Source organism: Phyllobates terribilis, unplaced genomic scaffold, assembly GCF_046119375.1.
Source record: "Phyllobates terribilis strain yellow unplaced genomic scaffold, ASM4611937v1 Scaffold_1__5_contigs__length_1240528914, whole genome shotgun sequence".
Lineage (NCBI taxonomy): Eukaryota > Metazoa > Chordata > Amphibia > Anura > Dendrobatidae > Phyllobates > Phyllobates terribilis.
Window position 1 is genome coordinate 233,001,149 of NW_027362761.1, and position 19,879 is coordinate 233,021,027.

General features: G+C 40.7%; 1 protein-coding gene across 1 annotated transcript; it reads right to left on the reverse strand.

Annotated features, from left to right (window-relative positions):
* Positions 1-1,790: 1,790 nt before the first annotated feature.
* On the reverse strand, positions 1,791-18,835 carry FITM1 (fat storage inducing transmembrane protein 1). Its single transcript, XM_073671043.1, has 2 exons — positions 18,373-18,835; positions 1,791-3,351 (listed from the first exon to the last, which is right to left on the reverse strand). Exons 1-2 carry the CDS (start codon positions 18,564-18,566, stop codon positions 2,733-2,735), a joined length of 813 nt encoding a protein of 270 aa, XP_073527144.1. The 5' UTR covers positions 18,567-18,835; the 3' UTR covers positions 1,791-2,732.
* Between the last annotated feature and the right edge of the window lie 1,044 nt (positions 18,836-19,879).

Below are 19,879 nucleotides of genomic sequence, written 5' to 3' on the forward strand. Positions count from 1 at the left end.
TTTGATGGACTTCGCTGGATTCGCTTGGACTACGTCAGACCTGCGTGGAAACTTTTTTTTTAATAAAGTGGTGAATGAGGGAAAGTGTCTGTTTTATTTGTGTGTGTTTTGTGTGTATGTTCTTTTCAGATTTCCACTCGCTGGACTACGTCGGATTTGGTGGACTACGGCTGACCTGCGTTATTTTTTATTTATTTTTTTTAATAAAGTGGTAAAAGTGTCAGGGTGTGTTTATTTGAATAAAGTATTTGTTTTGTGCTTGTGTGTGTCTTCCTTACTGGGCTAGTAATGGGGGTGTCTGATAGACATCTCTCCATTACTAGCACCAGAGCTTGATGTCAGCTGCGTTTTAGGACAATTCACAGCTGACATCAACCCCGAGCATCATTACCCTGCACCAGGGCAATCGGGGAGTGCAAAGGTGAAGCACATCTTTACCATCTAAAAGTCTTTAATTTCTATTCTGCATATGGACGGCACATGGATGACACACGTATGTCATCCGTGTGCGCATGTGCGGTACGTATTGTCATCTGTGCTGCCGGAAAAAAATGGACATGTCTACAAGTGGGTTACACGGACATGTGCGCAGCCCCATAGATTATAATGGGTGTGCGTGTGTACGTGTTTCCGGTACGTGTGAAAACGGATGCCATGCGTACCGAAAACACGGACGTGTGAAGGGGGCCTAACTGTGATGACTTCAGTTACATACATGCTGTGGGTAACAGGCCAAGTGTCATGTGTCTGGATTCGAACCCTTGATCCTGTGGTCGGCGTCTCTTAATGCTGAGCCACAGCAGGTACACCTTTTCTTTGGGTGTTTTAGTTGTGTTATCTTTGTTTCTGTCGGTTTTGGGTAACAGGTGTTTTTTTATTTACTCTGTTTGTTTGTCTGTCCTATCACCTTTCTGGTGCAGTTTTATATACATTCCACTGCTGGTGCTTCCTGCTGTTAATAGTTTTGTGTGTGATTCCTTTATGCCTTAGTGAATTGCTACTCTAGCGATACTAAGAGCTACTAAGGACATTCAGGGTGGGCCGCCTTTGAGTGCGGGCACCATTGCGTTATCTTGGGGTGCCAACCTCCACGGTCGGGCAAGGACAGACAGGGGTCAGAGGAGGGCTTTTCCTAGTCTGAACAGGGATCTGTCAGGTTCAGGTATTCATCTCCCTGGTTTGTATCCTACCCATGTGAAAGTGCTTGAGCAGTCATAACACCAAGAACTGCTGTGAGATAGCTAGGACATGGAAACCAAAACATGATAACATCTGGTATGATCAGTTTACCACTATATTTCCAGAACAAGGAGAGTGATTTTCCAGAGAGAGCTCCTCGGGCATCAAGTTATTGTTGTAGACTAAAAAACGTTTGGCTCGCCAGTAATGGAGAGTAAATCAGGGGCATATTACTGAATGATTATAATATGGTTGGTCACCAGGTATTGTTGGGCATTATCATCCTATAGCAAGGGGGACTTGACACATGATGCAGAAAGCACTGTGCAATGGGCAAAAAGTCACTGAGCCAGCATGCATCACTGGTCTTATCTAAATGGTTATCTCCACTTGCAGTAGGCCACAGATAATATTAGATGCTGCAGAGAAGATAAGCAGATGCCATACACCACCATTTCCACTCATCTAATTAGAAAAAAAAATCACTAGCATTGGACTCCTAAAATCCAACCTGTCCAATACATGTTTTCCACAGACCGTTAGTAGAGGCATGAACGAGACTTATTAATATAATATTATTTTATTATATTTATGTAATCATATACTTCTTATATTACTTAACTGATAACTTCACCAATAAATAGACAAGACTGAGGTCAAACACTTTACCACAGATTTCTGTGAGATTTGCAAGTTAAATCTGCAGCATATTCAGAACACTAAAAACCTTACTGCAGATGCCCTAAATTCCAACATGCCCTACATTTCATGCAGATTTACCTTTGATTAGGGTTTTGAAACAAAAATCAACATGTATTGTGCTGTAAATTGTTGTGAATTTTCAGTATGGAATCCGCAACAATTTTGCCACATCTGAACTCACCCTAAGGTCGAGTTCAGCTTGACGTAGTATAACTCGGTCTAGTCAGGTCTGCAAATTGGGGACATGACTGACACCATGTGCAGTTACAGTATGTGTACTCATCAGCTATGTGGATGGGTACAGGAGTTGCCTGCTATTTACATGCACTAGTTGGGCCTGTAAATCAGACCAGAATAGTTTATGTTGCCATTTCTTTTCATGCAGACCATTGGTCCATGTGGAAAATCGGCCATGTGCACTGGCACACTAGCTATAATGGGTATGTGTGCTCTCCATTTGCAGTCCGTTGTGCACACAGACAGCACATGTCCGTATAACTCACTTGTCTAAACAAGCTTAAAACTGTCTTTTATTTTACAATATCCAAATATTACAGATATGGAGGTAGGTTTTTTTGTAGATCATCTTTATTATTCATTATTTCTTGTCATTGATACGATTCCTCTTTATCTCCATTTATCTTCATTGCTGTCCTGATGCTCTGTAATGTGCTTATCAAGAAAGGTATTAACCTTGGGCTTCCAGGTTGGTTGATAATTTTGAATTATTAAAGTTTGTAATGGTAGACTCCAGGTATGAAGCAAATAGTAATTAATTTGCTGTCAAAGAAAAAACCTGGATAGAAACTGACCAACAGTAGAAACGTTTTTAGGTTAATATGTTACTTTATTCATCCTAGTTTATTTCTTGCTCCGGCCAGTCTAGGAAACATTCCAAGTCCAGGTGGTCCAGGTGAGTATGGTGTACGGAACCAGCCGCGATAAGTGAGGTGCCAGCACAGGGTCCCAATGGCTACCCCAACCACACTTTGGGTATAGCTAGGAGCGTAAAGTGCAGTGGAAACTAAAAGCAGATTGTACAGCCCCAGAAGACTGGCATTCAACAAAAAGACTAAACGCAGAGAAGTGCCAGCAGGATAGCCTCTTCGCAAATAGCGCACAAACACAGACAGTTCTTCTGCCAAAGAAAGACAGCACAATGTCAGTGTGAAGGTCTGTGGAGAGACATGATAACCCTGCCATTGGTGCCCTTCTGCTTGACAACTTTGTCTAGTTTCCAGCCGATGGATTAGTAGTGTACCAGGCGGCAATGGTTGGTGACAGGAGCCAGTTAGATCCTCCAAGAGTTGGAATAAATAGGGAATACCTTGGCAAACAGCTGTACTTACTCCCAACCTTAAAAGGTGCTTCAGTGAGAGCAATGGGCGTCCAGTTGGTACCAAAGAAACCAGCAGAACAAATCCAGAGAGGAGCAAAAATGTCCATCCACAGGAGCAACGAACAAACTTCCTGAAAAAGGATAGAGAGTTAGAGTTTATAAAATGCTAAATCACAAGGAAAATATGCACTTTACTTTGATCAATTTTTTTTTGACAATTGACAGATTTACATGCCTTCAAGCAAAAAAAAAGCCTAATGACCTGTGTCGTACATTCATCGGGGTGTGGTATCGAGCTGACTCAAGAGCAGCGCCTGCTCCCTACTAAGCTGATGCTGGCTGTGCTACACAGCTTCCATTTGTGTCACGGGGGCACTATTCGTGGAAGCCTGGCAGTTGATAATAGGGCTTCTACCGACAGACTTAGCGCAAAGCCACTCTGTTTACCAGATCTCTGGGGTTGCCCTGGCCTTCACCCTTTAACTCCTATACAGAGATCAGGACTTACACAGGGACCCCTGGCAGAGGCCACAGAGTCAGATGCTGACTGTTGGTGCAAACTGGCAGCAAGAAGTGTAGTCATGAGGGTTCAATACCAAGAGGTCATGTAAGGGACAAAATCAGAAAGCAAGCAGAGGGTAAAAATATAAGCCGAGGTAAAAAAACAGGGTATACAAAGTAGAGCAACAGGAGCAAAGGATCATAGTGACCAGGTCTAGCTGAACTATATAACTGGCAGCCAGAGACTGCCTGTTGGGGTTTATACAGGAAGGAGCTCCACCAATGGGGCCCAGCAGAGAGCTAATTACATTACCAGCTCACTGCAATAAAACACAGGTGAACAGGAAAGGGACAACTAGTCTCAGCAATCTTAAAGCTAAACTGCCACACGCTGCGATTGTCCGGCAGTGACCGCGGTATCAGTGTGGTGCCACCTAGTGAGCAGTGCAGGGGTTGCAGCAATATGGTCAGACACAGATGAGACAATCTGCTTGTAACAGCAATATCTACCGCTCAAGTACAGGCTACCATTGGACGTGATCATGGTACGCTGATGGATTACCATAGCAGCCAGGGGACAGCTGAAGGCCCCCCAAGGCTGCCATCTTACATCTTAGCCAGGCTGGGCTTCATAGAAGAGAGTCAGTTACAAGATATACTGAAATATTGTACTATTGGTCCGATGGCTGGCCAGCTTCAGCGAGGCGCAAACATGCTATAAAGCACAGTGCCTGTAGCGCAGCGTGCTCCTTACCTAGGTAACTGGCCACTGTGAGACCGCAGAGTGGCTGTCAAGCTAGGCAACGAACTGTACACTATAAAATTAAAAATCTCTCCTATCTTGGGAATGGATAGAATTTTTAATAAGACAGAAATAGCAAAGTTGCTGGTCTTTACAAGCTCTTTTCTATGTTTGTATGTATATGCACTCTTCATGCTAACGTTATTAGTCATAAATTATTTCACTATCATAAAATCGTGAGTACAAAATCCTAAGCCTACTCTCCCCCCAAATACTACATACAGTGTATCCTATTTCTCCCTGCATCCATTACATTGTGACAACTAATAAAGTGTCGTTCAATTTATGTCACCCATAGGAATTATATAAGGTGATCACTAATACAGGAATACTTCTTCATTTGTACCAAATATTAAGTATTATTATGGCATTCGATGTAATCATTTTAAAGGGTTCCCTGTTGTCGAAATTTTTTTTTTGCAATAAACATGATATTGAGCATTGCAAACTCTATGAATAATATGGCTCGTAATAACTGTGTATCCCTGTTTGTCATACTCCTTGTGACCAGTATGTCTCTGACACCAGAGGACAGTGACAAATGTGAGTCCATCAGCTGTATTGAAAACTACAAACCAAGTTTTAAGTAAATTTGTCTAACAAACAAAAGGGAAGACTACAGGCCCAATTCATTATTGTCTTGGCAGCTTTTTTTCTGGAATAAAAATGGTTCTAATAGTGAATTTTATGTTTGCACCTTATTCATTTATTTAATTTGCACCTTTTTTCAAGTTAACGTTACTTGTTTTTTTTCCATGTTTTTTTGTTTGGTATTATAGGCATGGATTTGGTTATCGAAATGTTTTAGCCTAATTTATCATTTGTGACTTTTCAAAATGTTGGAAAATATTTGTGCAATTGTATTCCATTCCAATATCCTGCTGGAGTACAAAATCTGTCAAATTTTTTTAGCGCAGTTGAAGACTAACATACAAAATTTTAAAGCATCATGTGACTTTAGGAGCTTTGATTTTGAGCAAAATTAATCATTATATTACCCCACTAACTATATTGGAGCTTGTCTGTAGCATCAGTAAATCTTATATGAGAGCAGCAAACATAGAGGAATCATTGTAACATGTAAATGTAAGGAGGTTTCTAATTTAGGGTGTGGAAAGCTGAGAGGAGGGTATGTAGCCCAAGGTATAGAATGAAAGGTCCTGGATGTCATATCTGGAAGGATATTTATAATAAGATGTATGGTTGAAGCAACAGTGCAATGCTCACTGACATTTCAATAAAGCAGAAATTACTTTGACACATTTATAGATTTTGCACTGATGGTAAAAGACAATATTAAAAATGTCCTATCCTCAAGAAGATGCAATACGATGGTTTACTAGAATACTAAGAAATAGAAATTGTAGTACACAGCTTTCAAGGAGTACTAATAAATTTTATTACAACGTATATACCTAAATAAGTAGAATCATGTTTAATATACAGCAGCTGAAATAAGTATTGAACATGTCACCAGTTTTCTAAGTAAATATATTTCTAAAAGTGATATTGACATGAAATTCTCACCAGATGTTGTTAACAGCCCATCCAATCCAGACAGGCAAAGAAGTCAAACCATAGATATCCATAAATTAAGTTATGTGTAATAATGAGAAATGACATAGGGAAAAAGTATTGAACACTCTTACTGAAATTTATTTAATACTTCGTACAAAAGCGTTTGTTGGTGATGACAGATTCAAGACGCCTCCTGTAAAGAGAAACTAGTCGCATGCATTGCTCAGGTGTGATTTGGCCTGTTCTTCCACACAAACATTCTTCAAATCCTGAAGGTTCTGTAGGCTCCTTGTATGAATTCTGAGCTTTAGTTCCTTCCATAAATTTCCTATTGGATTCAGGTCAGGTGATTAGCTGGGCCATTCTAGCAGCTTTATTTTCTTTCTCTGAAACCAATTTAGAGTTTCTTTGGCTGTGTGTTTGGGATCATTGTCTTGCTAAAATGTCCACCCTCGTTTCATTTTCATCATCCTGGTAGATCGCAGCAGGTTTTTATCAAGAATGTCTTAGTACATTTGTCCATTTATCCTTCCTTCAATTATATGAAGTTTGCCAGTGCTGTATGCTGAAAAACAGCCCCCACACCATGACGTTCCCACCTCCCAGTATTTCTCAGTATTTCACAGGCTTGTCTAAATGTTGAGCAAAATGTAAACGCGCTTGAACATGCTTTTTGTTCAGCAATGGAGTTTTGCGTCGTGAGCGTGCATATAGATCATAGCGGTTGAATTCATTGCTTATAGTTTTCTTTCAAACAATTGTACCTGCTGATTCCAGGCCTTTCTGTAGCTCTCCACAGGTGATCCTCGGCTCTTGAAGAACTCATCTGATAATTCTTTTTACTCCTCTGTCTGAAACCTTGTGGGGAAGCATCTAATCGTGGCTGGTTTATGGTGAAATAATGTTCTTTCCCCTTTCAGATTATGGCCCCAACAGTGCTGACTGGAACCTTGAGTAGTTTAGAAATTCTTCTGCCACCAATACCGTCATAATGTTTTGCAACAATAAGGTTGGGAAAGTTTTCAGACAGATTGCTTTCTAATATCTGATAGTTTTCAGCTGGTGTCATGACTTTCCATGGCTTTTTGCACCTCTCTTTCTCCATGTGTTTAATACTCTTTCCCTGTGTTATTACGCATAATTTAATTTATGGAATCTATGATTTGATTTCTTTGCCTGTATGGATTGGAAGGGTTGTTACTGACATCTGGTGAGAATTTCATGTCAATAGCACCTTTAGAAATATATTTACTTAGAAAATTGGTGACATGTTCAATACTTATTTCACCCACTGTATATCTTTACTCCCATGTTGCAGAGAAAATAATTACAGAGAATTGTGAGTGAAATAAAGAAAAACACAAATTACCAATAATATGAATTAAAACCAAGGTTCATAGGGTGATGGAAAAATAATAGTTTTCAAATTTAGCTAAATTACCAGAATTGTTCTTATTATGAGCAGTTTGCTTCAGGAAATAGAAGATATAAGGTGCCTGTGCTCAATGGAGAGCAAGGAAAAAAAGAGTTTGGTACCGTGTTAGCCATTAGAAAAAAAGATTGCTCTCAGTGGGAAAAACAAGACAATCTTGTAGTTTTGATACCTTTTAATGGGTAACAAAAATAAAATAGTATAAATGATGTCACAAAGCAAGCTTTCGGGACTTCTTAGGTTCCTTCTTCAGGCATGGTATAACAAAATATATGAAGAAACACAAATATATGTACACAAAAAAGCATGGCATAATAAATGGACATTTAAATAAACTGAGCTTAGAGAGTGAATCCTTAATTGGATTAGATTAGTGGTGTGAAAATGTTATAGTCCCAATATCCACGTAAGATCAGAGACCTGGTGCCCTCACTGCCTCAGGTGAAGATTCTTCAGATATTGTAGTGAGTCATAAATCCTCCTGACAGGTTTAGTCCTGTGTGGAGGGTATCAAAGACTCTAATAAGTTTGTATTCCCAAACCCTTCGAAGTTTTTGTAATTTAAAGTTACTCTTTAATATGACAACTTCAATATTGTTGATGTTGTGTCCTGGACCACAGAAATGTTTGGCCACTGGAACTTGTTTTTTTTTAGCCTGTAATCGTGTGGTGATGATATCTCATCCTTGCTCTCAGTTTCTGTCCTGTTTCTCCCACATAGAGACCCCCAATAGAACATATAGTGCACAGAATTACGTACACCACATTGGAAGTGGAACATGTGAACGTACCGGGAATCTTATAATCCTGCTGTGTGTTGGGAATCTGTATCCTGTCTTTGGTCTCTACATGAGTGCAGGTTTTGCAGCTCTTTACATTGCAAGGAAAAGTTCCTCTTGGTGTATCTTAGGGCATAGAACTTCGGATCATGATGTTTCTTAAATTTAGAGGTTGCCTGTAGCACAGCAAGGGAGGAGGGTCTTTGAATACTGTTTTTAGCCGGTCATCCTTGTGTAGGATGTGGTGAAATTTTTTACCAGTTTTTCTCAGTATCTCAAGCTGTGGGTTGCAGGTCACCACCAGAGGTACACGATTATTTTCCTCTCTTTTTCCGTATTAAAGTGATTGACTTCTAGGGATCCTTGAGGCGCTAATGATCTGATCAACAATGGAGGTGGGGTGGTAGCCTTGGTTTAAAAATGTATTTTTAAGATGGGTTAAGTGTTCGTCCCAGTCCGTTGGACTGGAACAGATACAATTATATACATGGATATTGGAACTATAAAACTTTCACACCATTAATCTAATCCAATTAAAGGGGTTTTCCCACGAACAAAATTTCATTTTAATAATTGGCTGTGTCTGACCGTACAGGAACAAGGTCTGATTATACCACAGCTCCTGGGCAGAGGAGGAAGCAAAAGAAAGACTACAGATATTACAGCAGGGGATTCATTTTCTGAGATAAAATATTAAAAACAGGCAGTGAAATGTTTTACCTCCCAAAATGAAAACAGAGACAGGTATGTATAGAAAATTCTCTCACCTGCATTCATTAGAGAGAGGGTTACAGAGGAAGGAAATCTATTTTCTGGGTTTCTAGAGGACCCATACTGTACCGCCATATGTCTTGGCTTTATATAGTTGTATATAGTTATATATACGTAGTTGCATAGGTTTACAAAAAGATCTCGGTCCATCAAGTTTTTCTTTTCAACCTTTCTCCACCAATTATAATTTTTTTTGTCATTAAATTATCTATAACCCACAATGCCATTTGTGCTGAGGAAACCATCCACCCAATACACAGGCATATAAAAGGTTGTTCTTACTGGATTTATTCACATACAAAAAATACTGCGTTAAGGAGATATTATCCACCAGAATACTCTCTTAGGCCACATGCACACGTTGAGTATTTGGTCAATATTTAAATCAGTATTTGTAAACCAGAAGTGGAACAATCAGAGGAAAAGTATAATAGAAACACGTCACCACTTCTGTATTTATCACCCACTCCTGGTTTTGGCTTACAAATACTGAGGTAAAAAAATCACAAAATACTGAATATGTGAACGTGGCCTTAACAAGATATTCTCCACAAGCATGCTGTATTAAAGGGAATCTTTAACCAGGTTTTTGCTACCTCATCTGAAAGCAGCATGTCAGGGCATAGACCCTGATTCTAGCGATGTACCACTTACTTTGCTGCTTGCAGCTGTTTGGATAAAATCACTGTGTTCTCTGCTGCTGATCTAGCAGTTCTCTGAATGCCGAGCTCTGTATAACTCCGAAATGGAAAGGGAAAAGAAAAAAAGCAGCTCACCTCCATAAACCAGCTGGGTGTCTCCGGGATCCGTGATCAGCGCTGCTGCTTGCGCTCAGTAGACAGGTAATAGGAAAGACGATGATCCAGCTCCACAGACTCCAATAGAAAAAACAAATGTCTTTTATTTAGAATTTTTTTAAAAATATCCAGATGGCGATAATGTAACTCCAGCTGGTGGAAGAACAATACTAGAAGGGAAACACAGGGGCACCAAGGAGGGGTGCGCTACCAGACGCGTTTCGAGCGAAGACCACTCTTAAACTTGGTATGAATAAGATTCATACCAAGTTTAAGAGTGGTCTTCTGGATATTTTTTAAAAAATTCTAAATAAAAGACATTTGTTTTTACTATTGGAGTCTGTGGAGCTGGATCATCGTCTTTCCTATTATCTGTATAACTCCGCCAACATCACTGATTGGCAGTTTTTTAGGTACACTGTGAATAGGCAGAAAGCAGTCATTCTGTGGTGGGTGCGAGATTATACAAAGCTCATGGATATGGAGGGCTACAGAGCAGCATAAATCAAGGTTTACTAGTGATAATCTCCTGCTGATAAAACAATGATTTAATTAAAACTAAAGTAAGCGGCACAGTAAATTACACATTGCTGGTCATTGTTTCAACATTAATCTGCTCTCAAATTAGGTGGCAAAAACCTGGTGACAGATTTCCTTTAAGGATATATTCTCCACCAGAATGCGGTGTTAGGGGGGTATTCTCATCTCCAAGATTCTATCTCAATATGTAGTAGGTGTAATAATTATTGTAAATACCTCTCATTAGAAATGTAGTATAGTTCTTCTGAGTCACTATGTCCCTTACCCCACGTGCAGGGCATTGCTTTAGCTTAGGTATCCATGGTTACGACCACTAACAACCAACTAACTAACTGTCACTATATGAGTGGTCGTAATCATGGATAACAAAGCCACTACAATGCCCTGCACATGGGGTAAGCGACATAGCGAATCAGAAGAACTATACCACATTTCTAATTGTAGGTATTTCCTAATGTAATTATTATACCTACTTCATATTGGGATAGGATCTTGGAGGTGTGAATATCCCGTTAAGGAGATATTCTCCGCCATTAATTCTATAGAAGAAACATTTGGGACTATAAGAACTGCTGTGACAATCTCTCTGATAGCTTTTTGCTGACAACACATTAGATAGTTTGCACCCAAAATTATAGTCATGCTTGTTAAACAATTGTGTTCTAGCAATAGAAGAAAAGATTAATAAAGCTGTTTAACTCATAGCCTATATGATGTTTGAAAATGTAGTTTTAGCATATATTAGGGACCGCTTCTTGCAGCATATTTATTTATACACTTTGCTGTGACAGTCGTCTGGCAGCTCCTCTGCCTGGAAAGAGACATACATAGAGATCTATGAATATATCTTGACCATGCAGAGATACTACCAGGATGAAATCCCCTGTGTGAAAATAAATAAACTTAAAGAAGCACTGCCATTAAAATTTATTGGGCTAAACTGTGTGTGAATGCATATATATTGTAGTATAGGTGTAGAACAGCAACATACAAAGAAGGGAGGAGAAAGTTCAGCACATCCATTTAGTAAGATAAAAGTTGTGTATCCAAATTTCATTAAAACGAGTAGAATTGACGCGTTTCTGTCGCGACGAGTGGCCTCCGGACACTAAGGATCAGGTTTCTCAGGATAAGAGGTGTGAAATGAACGAACCAACCTGGTAATGTTCACCTCTGATGCTGAAACCCACATCCTCTCTTCTGCACCATAACCCTTCCAGTGCACCAAGTATTGTAGAGAACGACGTTGGAGACGAGAATCTACAATCCTCGAAATCTGAAACTCAAGATTACCATCAGCCATTACTGGGGGCGGCGGTAGTGGGTGAGGGCTCAAGAGGCTCCACATATTTCTTGAGTAAGGACCTGTGGAAAACATTGTGGACCTTAAGGGCCTTAGGAAGCTCAAGACGAAACGCTGTTGGGTTAATGACGGAGGTTATTTTATAGGGACCAATAAACCTAGGTCCCAGCTTCCAAGAAGGAACCTTTAACTTGATATTCCTGGTAGACAACCACACAATGTCATTCACATTCAGGTCCGGACCTAGCAAGAGTTTTCTGTCAGCCATACATTTATACCTGTCTCCCATGACCTTTAAATTACTCAGGACCCCCCGCCACACAGAGGAGAGCGACGAAGCAAAGCTTTCGTCCTCAGGAACTCCCGGCGCTCCTCCCCAACTAAAGGTACCAAATTGTGCGTGGTAACCATATGCACCAAAGAACGGTGACCTGCCAGTGGATTCTTGACGATGATTATTAATGGCAAATTCTGCCAGCGGTAAGTAGGATGCCCAATCCTCCTGATTTTCGGAGATGAAACACCTAAGGTAGGTCTCCAAATTCTGATTGACACGGTCGATCTGTCCATTCGACTGAGGATGGAAGGCAGAGGAAAAGGACAGTTGCACCCCCAGTCGAGAACAGAATGCCTTCCAGAACTTGGAAACAAACAGGGTTCTCATGGTCACCACTACCAGGGAAGCTCCGGGACAAAGCATCAGCCTAGATGAAAAGTGACAACAAAATTTACTTCTAAGGCCCCTCTACAGACTGGAGACACACCGAATCCTGCGGTAAAGAAATGCCCACAATTGAGGATCTCCCTGCAGTAGAAGACCACAATTCCAACCCGTTGCTTCTCATTTCCAGAGGAGTAAGGATGAAGTTTAAAATACAGTTTGCAGGCCTCTTTGAATACAAAAAACGTATCCCTACCTCCTGAAAACTGTCCGGGAGAGCAACCTTGGGTTCAGGCTGGACAGGCCTACCTGCAGAGACCATTGGCGTTCTGTAGCCGTTGATGCTGCTGCTGAACCTCACAGCAGAGGTCATTCACCTCCAGAGACAGAGTGCGCAGCCTCTCTGCTAGCTCTGCAACCCATACCAAGGGAGAAAGGGAAAGAGAAAAAAAACACGCCCAAAAAAACCCCCACACAATTAAACCCAAGTATCAGGTTTTTTTTTCCTCTCTAAATGTGCACGGCCGGTGATAATGTCATGCACAGTGTAGGAAAGACAAAGTGCAACATGAAGGGATGAGGGGAAGGGAGCCCAGACAGAGGTGGTGGAAACCTCCTAGGCTGATCTGATATCACCCTGTCCTTCCCTACAATACCTATATTGGTTTCTCACCAATCACCAAGAAGGAACCTAAAACCCTGTCTCTCCCTAGAGCTAGGGTCTGGCTAAGGAACGGGGGGAAATGAGCGCTAGTCAGTCCCCACTAACACTAAAGACAGCAAGAGGAGACAGACACGGGGAAAGGTTAGCTTGAGTCAACTTTAGAGAGATTGTACATATGCCCGCCTAGCACAAGAGAGGAAGTAAGAACTGCACTTGCTCCAAACCTTCACAAGGGATCATGTGAATATCACCGGCGCCTCCCTATTGCAAAGTGAAGGTATTATGTATATTATATACACCCAGGCCAGGGTGTTAATTAGCAAGAGGAAGGTAGCCGCTGGGTCCTAGAGTGAGACAGATCTAAGAATACAAACTATTTATATAATAAATTGTGATATGCCCTATGCTGTTAAACTGCTAATTACTGTGTAGTGTACCTGATGTCCCTATGAAAGATAGTGTCCCCTCTATATTCTATTGCGAATTGGCAATCAATTTTTGCACTATGCCACTTTAAGATCTGATTGCACTATGTCACTTTAAGATCTGACTATACTAATTCGCAGTTCACTTTATAGATTTACCTTTGAAATTTACTATGTAATTCAATATTTATTAACATGTCCTACTTTTCTGCATGCACCATCTTGTTTTTTAATTAGTTTTGTTTGTATTGTGTATATTTTTAAAATGGTGTTTGGTGTCCTGATTGATCAATAAAGTTTCAAATTGTTTACTAATGAAGTTATGGTAAAATTCTGAGCGTCTTTTTAGTTTAAATGCTAGTTTTTTTGCTAGGATTATGCCTTTGGAGGCGTTATTTATGACATATAGATATGGTTCGGGACTTTAATCCTTCCTCTCTTTTGCTATTAATAGATCTAAGAAGGTGTTTGTAATGCCAAACGAAGAGATCTCCTGCAACCAACTGCAGGGTGACTGTCTGTCACTTCTGACACACCCGTGACAGAACTACTAGATGTGTAGTGTCACCATTTTGCACCTACACCTTTGATGTACAGAAAAAACACTTTCTCCTTACCACATGGTGCGAACCGCATGGTCAGCGATTTCATTAATTGTGATTCGCAGCATGTGGTATATAACATGGAATTCAATACTTGTCATATGCGTTATATAGGCTGCACCACCAGAAAATTTAAGAAACGTATCTGAAAACACCTTTCTAACATTAATGATAAAAAAATATCTTACTGTGGTGCGGTAAAACATTTTGTAACCTTGCATAATGTTGACATCACACATCTAAATTTTTATGGTTTTGAAAAAGTAATATGTTCCAAAAGGGGGGTATTTGGCAGAAACAACTTGCCCTGCATGAAACCTTTTTGATTCTGACCCTTAATACAAAATATCCCCATGGTATGAACTTTAAGAATGATCTATTTTTCATTTATTAGTTTCCTCCATTGATGAAGTTGGCTATTTGCTTGCTACTGCCATTCTAGTAGTTCCTTATTGGTTGAATATTCTACATTCATGTGATTGGTTCCTTTTAGTTTAAACGAGACTCCCATGACCCTTTTCGTCATACTATCAAAGAACTGTCACCCCACTCGACACCCTCACTTATAGCAATATACGTGCCATTAATACCCAGACACTTATGAAGAATTTGCATACCTCATTGGCCCCATTCTCCTCCCTCTCATGTCCTGACTCTGCTCTGAAACATTATAATGAAACACAGCAAAGTGCCCTGGATGAGCTGCACCTCCTACATTTAGAACAACTCAACACAGACAGCGGCACGCTGCAAACATGTTTTCTTCAGTGATGCTCCAGGTGCCCAAACATCTGTGGAGAAAATCCAATCTGGCTAAAAATTTCATCTATTATATGTTTAAAAACCATCCCCCGACAATGACTCCGCTGCTAACTACAGACCTGTCTCTAATCTTCCCTTCATCTTTAAACTCCTGGAACGTTTGGTCCACTCCCATCTAATCCGTTGTCTCTCAGATAACACTCTTCTTGACCCTTTACAATCTGGTTTCTGCTCTTTACACTCTACTGAAATTGCCGTCACTAAAGTCTGTAATGATCTACTAACAGCTAAATCTAATAGACACTACTCCCTGCTGATCTTTCTGCAGCATTCAACACTGTGGATCACAAGCAGCGCTCTATCAGGCTCAAGGATACTGCGCTCTCTCGGTTCTCCTCCTATCTCTCTGACCGCTTTTTCACTGTATCTTTCGCTGGCTCCTCTTCCTCTCCTCTTCCTGTACTGTTGCGATTCCTCAGGATTCAGTTCCAGGTTCTCTGCCCTTCTCCCTATATACTGCACCTAATGGACAACCCATCATTAGATTCGGTTTTCAGTACCGTCTCTATGCCGATGACACCCAATTATACACCTCTTCTCCGGACTTCACCCCTGCATTACTACAAAATACCAGTGATTGTCTTTCCGCTGTCTCAAACATCATATCCTCCCTCTATCTAAAACGGAGTCTGTCAAAAACAGAACTCCTTGCGTTTCCTCCATTTACTAACCTTCCCAAACCCAATTTTGCCATTTCCATGTGTGGTTCAACCATTACTCCCCAGCAGCAAGCTCGCGGTCTTGGGGTTATATTTGACTTAGATCTTTCCTTCACTCCCCACATCCGATCACTTGCTCTTGTCACCTACACCTTAAAAACATCTCTAGAATTTGACCTTTTCTTACCTTTGACTCTGAATAAACTCTTACTGTTGCTCTTATTTATTCTCATCTGGAGTATTGCAACTCTCTACTAATCGGTCTCCCTCTTTGTAAACTCTCCCCTCTCCAATTCGTTCTAAATGCAACAGCCAGGATCATATTCCCCTCCAATCACTACACCGATGCCTCCACCCTGTGCCAGTCTTTGTAGTGTTGCCCATCCACTACAGAGTCCAATATAAACGTATCACTCTCACCCACAAAACTCTCCACAGTTGTGCACCACCCTACATATCCTCCCTCATCTCTATCACCCTACCCATGCCCTCCATTCAGCTAATGACTTAAGACTAACATCCTCAATAATCCGAACTTCCCACTCCAGTTTCCAAACCTTCTCGTGAGCTACGCCAGTTCTCTGGAATGCACTAACCAGGACAATTTGATTAATTTCCTATACCCACAGTTTTAAGCATGCCCTAAAAATGCACTTCTTTAGACTGGCTTATCGCCTTACCTCACTTATGTAACTATCCCTGTTTTGCCCTTCCAAAATTTTCTTCCAAATCTGGTCCCTTGTAGCATCTGTTTACACAGCCTCCATGCACTCAGTAGCACATTGTAGCTGTACTTGTACAGATACAGACACTGGTCAGAGACTGGTTCATGCAGCGTTAATTGAATGCCGTATTTATTATCGTATATACTCATGTATAAGCCGACTTTTTCAGCCCATTTTTTATGCTGAAAAAGCCCTCCTCGGCTTATATTTGAGAATATACTTATAGTATATTCCGGCTGTGGAGGGTGGTGGGGGGTGTTACGGCAAGGAGGAGCAATGCACAGGCAGTAGTCGGCTGCCGGAGCTACCATGTGTGCCTGCTGCTAAGGAAATTGAATATTCATTCTCTTTAGTATCGGGCACACAGGATCACTGAGCCACAGCTGCCGGCCTCCTGCTGCGGGTCAGCGATCCTGTGTGCCAGCTATTAAATAAAATGAATATTCACTCCTCTCCACGCCCATAGTCCAGGCATGGAGGGGAGTGAGTATCCCCACAGCTCACCTCAGCGTCTGAGGGTGCATGGCAGTGACGTCATGCGCTGCTCAGATGCTGAGATGAGCTGCTGGCAGAACAGGACACAGCGCTGGAGCAGAGGGAAGGAAGGTGAGTAGAAGTGTTTATTTTTTTCATGTGTGCAGTGATGGGGGGCCATGCATACCAGGATTGGGGATGAGGAAGCCATGCATACCAGGATTGGGGATGAGGGGGCCATGCATACCAGGATTGGTGATGAGTGGGCAATGCTTACCAGGATGGGGAAATTTACCAGTAGCTGCTGCATTTACCATCCTAGGTTTATAATCGAGTCAATAAGTTTTCCCAATTTTTTTGTGGTAAAATTAGGTGCCTCGCTTATATTCGGATCGGCTTATGCTTGAGTATATACGATATAAAAATTATTATTATTACTATGATTAAGGGCATTTGTCGTGCCAGAAATGCATCTGTTTTTTAATTTTCTTGTATGGATCCACTTGTTTTAATGGAATTTGAATAAAGGACATTTATATTACCGGATGGATGTGTTGAACTTTCTCCTCCCTTTTTTGTATATTGCTATGCTTTACCAGCCGGATTTAGCACCCACAAGTCTCAAGCTTCTCAGCCATTCATATGACAAGAAAGTTTGATGAGCCCCTACCTTGTCTTTGTTTGTAGTGTAGATGTATTAATACACTCATCGATTGCCGTCTTCCCTGGTTCTAGCACTGCTCTGGTTCTCTTCCGAGTTACGGGACGACTATTCTAACTCATAGGATTACACTGAGGTTTGTGTGTGAGCCAAAAGTCGCTTTTACAAAGTAAACCTATGGAGCTTTGCTCTGATGCTCCATAAGCTAACAATGAAAAAGCAACTTCCGGCTCACACATAGACCCAAGTGTGAGCTGAAAAGTCGAAACTTCGGTGACATGACTCAGAAGAGGATCGGAGTGGCACTGGAAACTGAAGAAAACGGCGATCGGTGAGTATATTAATACACATACACTACACTACACTACACTACACACACAAGTTTAGCCCGTAAAAATTAATGGAAGTGCTTTGGAAGTAGATGTCATCAATACTTTTTTTTTAAGAATATTCCATGGCATAATATAAGTGCCTTTACCATGTTTGGTAGATAAAAGTAGATACAATAGTGTAGATCTCGATAATAGTTAAGACAAGCTATAGCTTACATCTTGTCAGAAAGTGGCAACACATGACTGCTTTCATATACAGTGATTTAAATGTCACAGTGTGAGTTTCTATGGGACATGATGGGAGGTAGGAAACTGCTTGGCAAGAACATGGAATAAGCTGATCGGTAGTATAAATAACTATGACATGCTGAAGCAGATAATAGTGTCGAAGGATCAGGAGATGAAAAGATCTGTTAAACTAGCAATTAACATACTCATTGACTCGCCACTACGTTATGCTTTTATAAATGGGTGCCATAACTATTAGAACAGTAAAGGTCTATTCAGTATTTATTTCAGAAGGTTGCCATTAAGCACATCATCCAAGTAATAAACAGATGGCATAGCTTATTACAGCATATCAACAAGAAACAGATGCAGATTAAAATGATCGAATCCTTACAGTTTTTAATTTCTTAAATATATGTAGCTGGCTGAGTGGTCTAAGTGAAAATATATACTCACACATTGAAGAAGTTGTTGGAGTTGGAGAAAATGCTCCTGGGATTACTTAGTTCTTGAAGAAAGGGAGTCACACTGACCACAGCTGCCAGCCACAAGTGGTACCCTCGTCTCATACAAACGCTGCCCAATATACGGGCACATATCTCTGAGCAGAGACCTACCAGGGCGCACATACATTTGCTGAGAGCATCCATGTGAAAGTACACAATGCGAGTTAGTAGAAAAGCCAATCAGGAGGACAAGGTGAAATAAATAGATTACAATGGAAAGAAAAGACGCAGCCGTGGAAAGAGCGCAAGAAAACTTTGTATAGACTGCATAGAAAAAAATAAAATGTGTGAAAACGGAAAAATGTAACAACGATTTCTGAGACAGACGGGTAAAAAAAGATATCATAACAGCTCACTAAAGCAGAGACAAGAAGCAACAGGCGCAAAACACACAAGCAGACCCCAACTGCTCGCAAACTACTCGACAACAGCTGTTATCCTGCCCTTCACCCCCCCCAGGAAGGACAGCACAAATCCCATCCCCCTGTCAGCTGCCGAGTCCCCATACACATGACACTGGGACCCTGTCCATTTCACATAGCGTAGGTCAATGAAACGCTCTCCGCTTGCAGGTATGAAGAAGACACATGTTGGAAAGTACCTCTCATATCATTTGTAACTCCATGGCTTAGTCAAGATGTTCTATTCTTTTTTAAAACCTAAGCATCAAATTGTTGCTACAATGATACACTTTCCATAAGAAGAAATAGCCTTTTAGCATTACTAATATTTTAAACAACCACCAATGTATCCAGGAAAGGATTAGTCTATAAGGTAATATGTCTGATCCTCATGACCATTAAAATTTTGAGACACAATTTTAGAACATGAGATTCCTTTATCCAACAGTTCCTGCAAGATGTACAGTATATGAAGGCTCCTTTAGCAAGAGGTAAAGTGGCCATACACCAGCAATAGTTGTAGGCTTTATGTGAATTCACTCAACTTTCTAATACACAGTCATGGCCAAAAGTGTTGCCACCCTTGAAATTGTTCAAAAAAATGAAGTATTTCTCCCAGAAAATGATTGCAATTACACATGTTTTGTTATACACGTTTATTTCCTTTGTGTGTATTGGAACAACACAAAAAAAGAGAGAAAAAAGCAAATAGGTCATCATATCACACAAAACCCCCAAAATTGGCAGGACAAAGTTGTTGGCACCTTTCCAAAATTGTGGGTAAGCAGCTTTGTTTCAAGCATGTGATGCTTGTTCAATCTCACCTGTGGCAGGTAACAGGTGTGGGCAATATGAAAACTACACCTAAAACCAGATAATAATGGGAGAAATTGACTCAATCTTTGCATTGTGTGTCTGTGCGTGCCACACTATGCATATAGAAGAGAAAGAGGAGAACTGTCTGAGAACCGAAATTATTGGAAAATATCAACAATCTCGAGGTTACAAGTCCATCTCCAGAGATCTTGATGTTCCTTTGTCCATGGTGTGCAACAT

Bases quoted from the DNA above. Each gene is read 5' to 3' on its own strand.
- FITM1 (XM_073671043.1), bottom strand. From the start codon at position 18,566: ATGGATGCTCTCAGCAAATGTATGTGCGCCCTGGTAGGTCTCTGCTCA. The intron at 3,352-18,372 runs GTGAGTATATAT...ATCCTTTTTCAG, and splicing joins TCCAACAACTTCTTCAATGT to GAAGTTTGTTCGTTGCTCCT.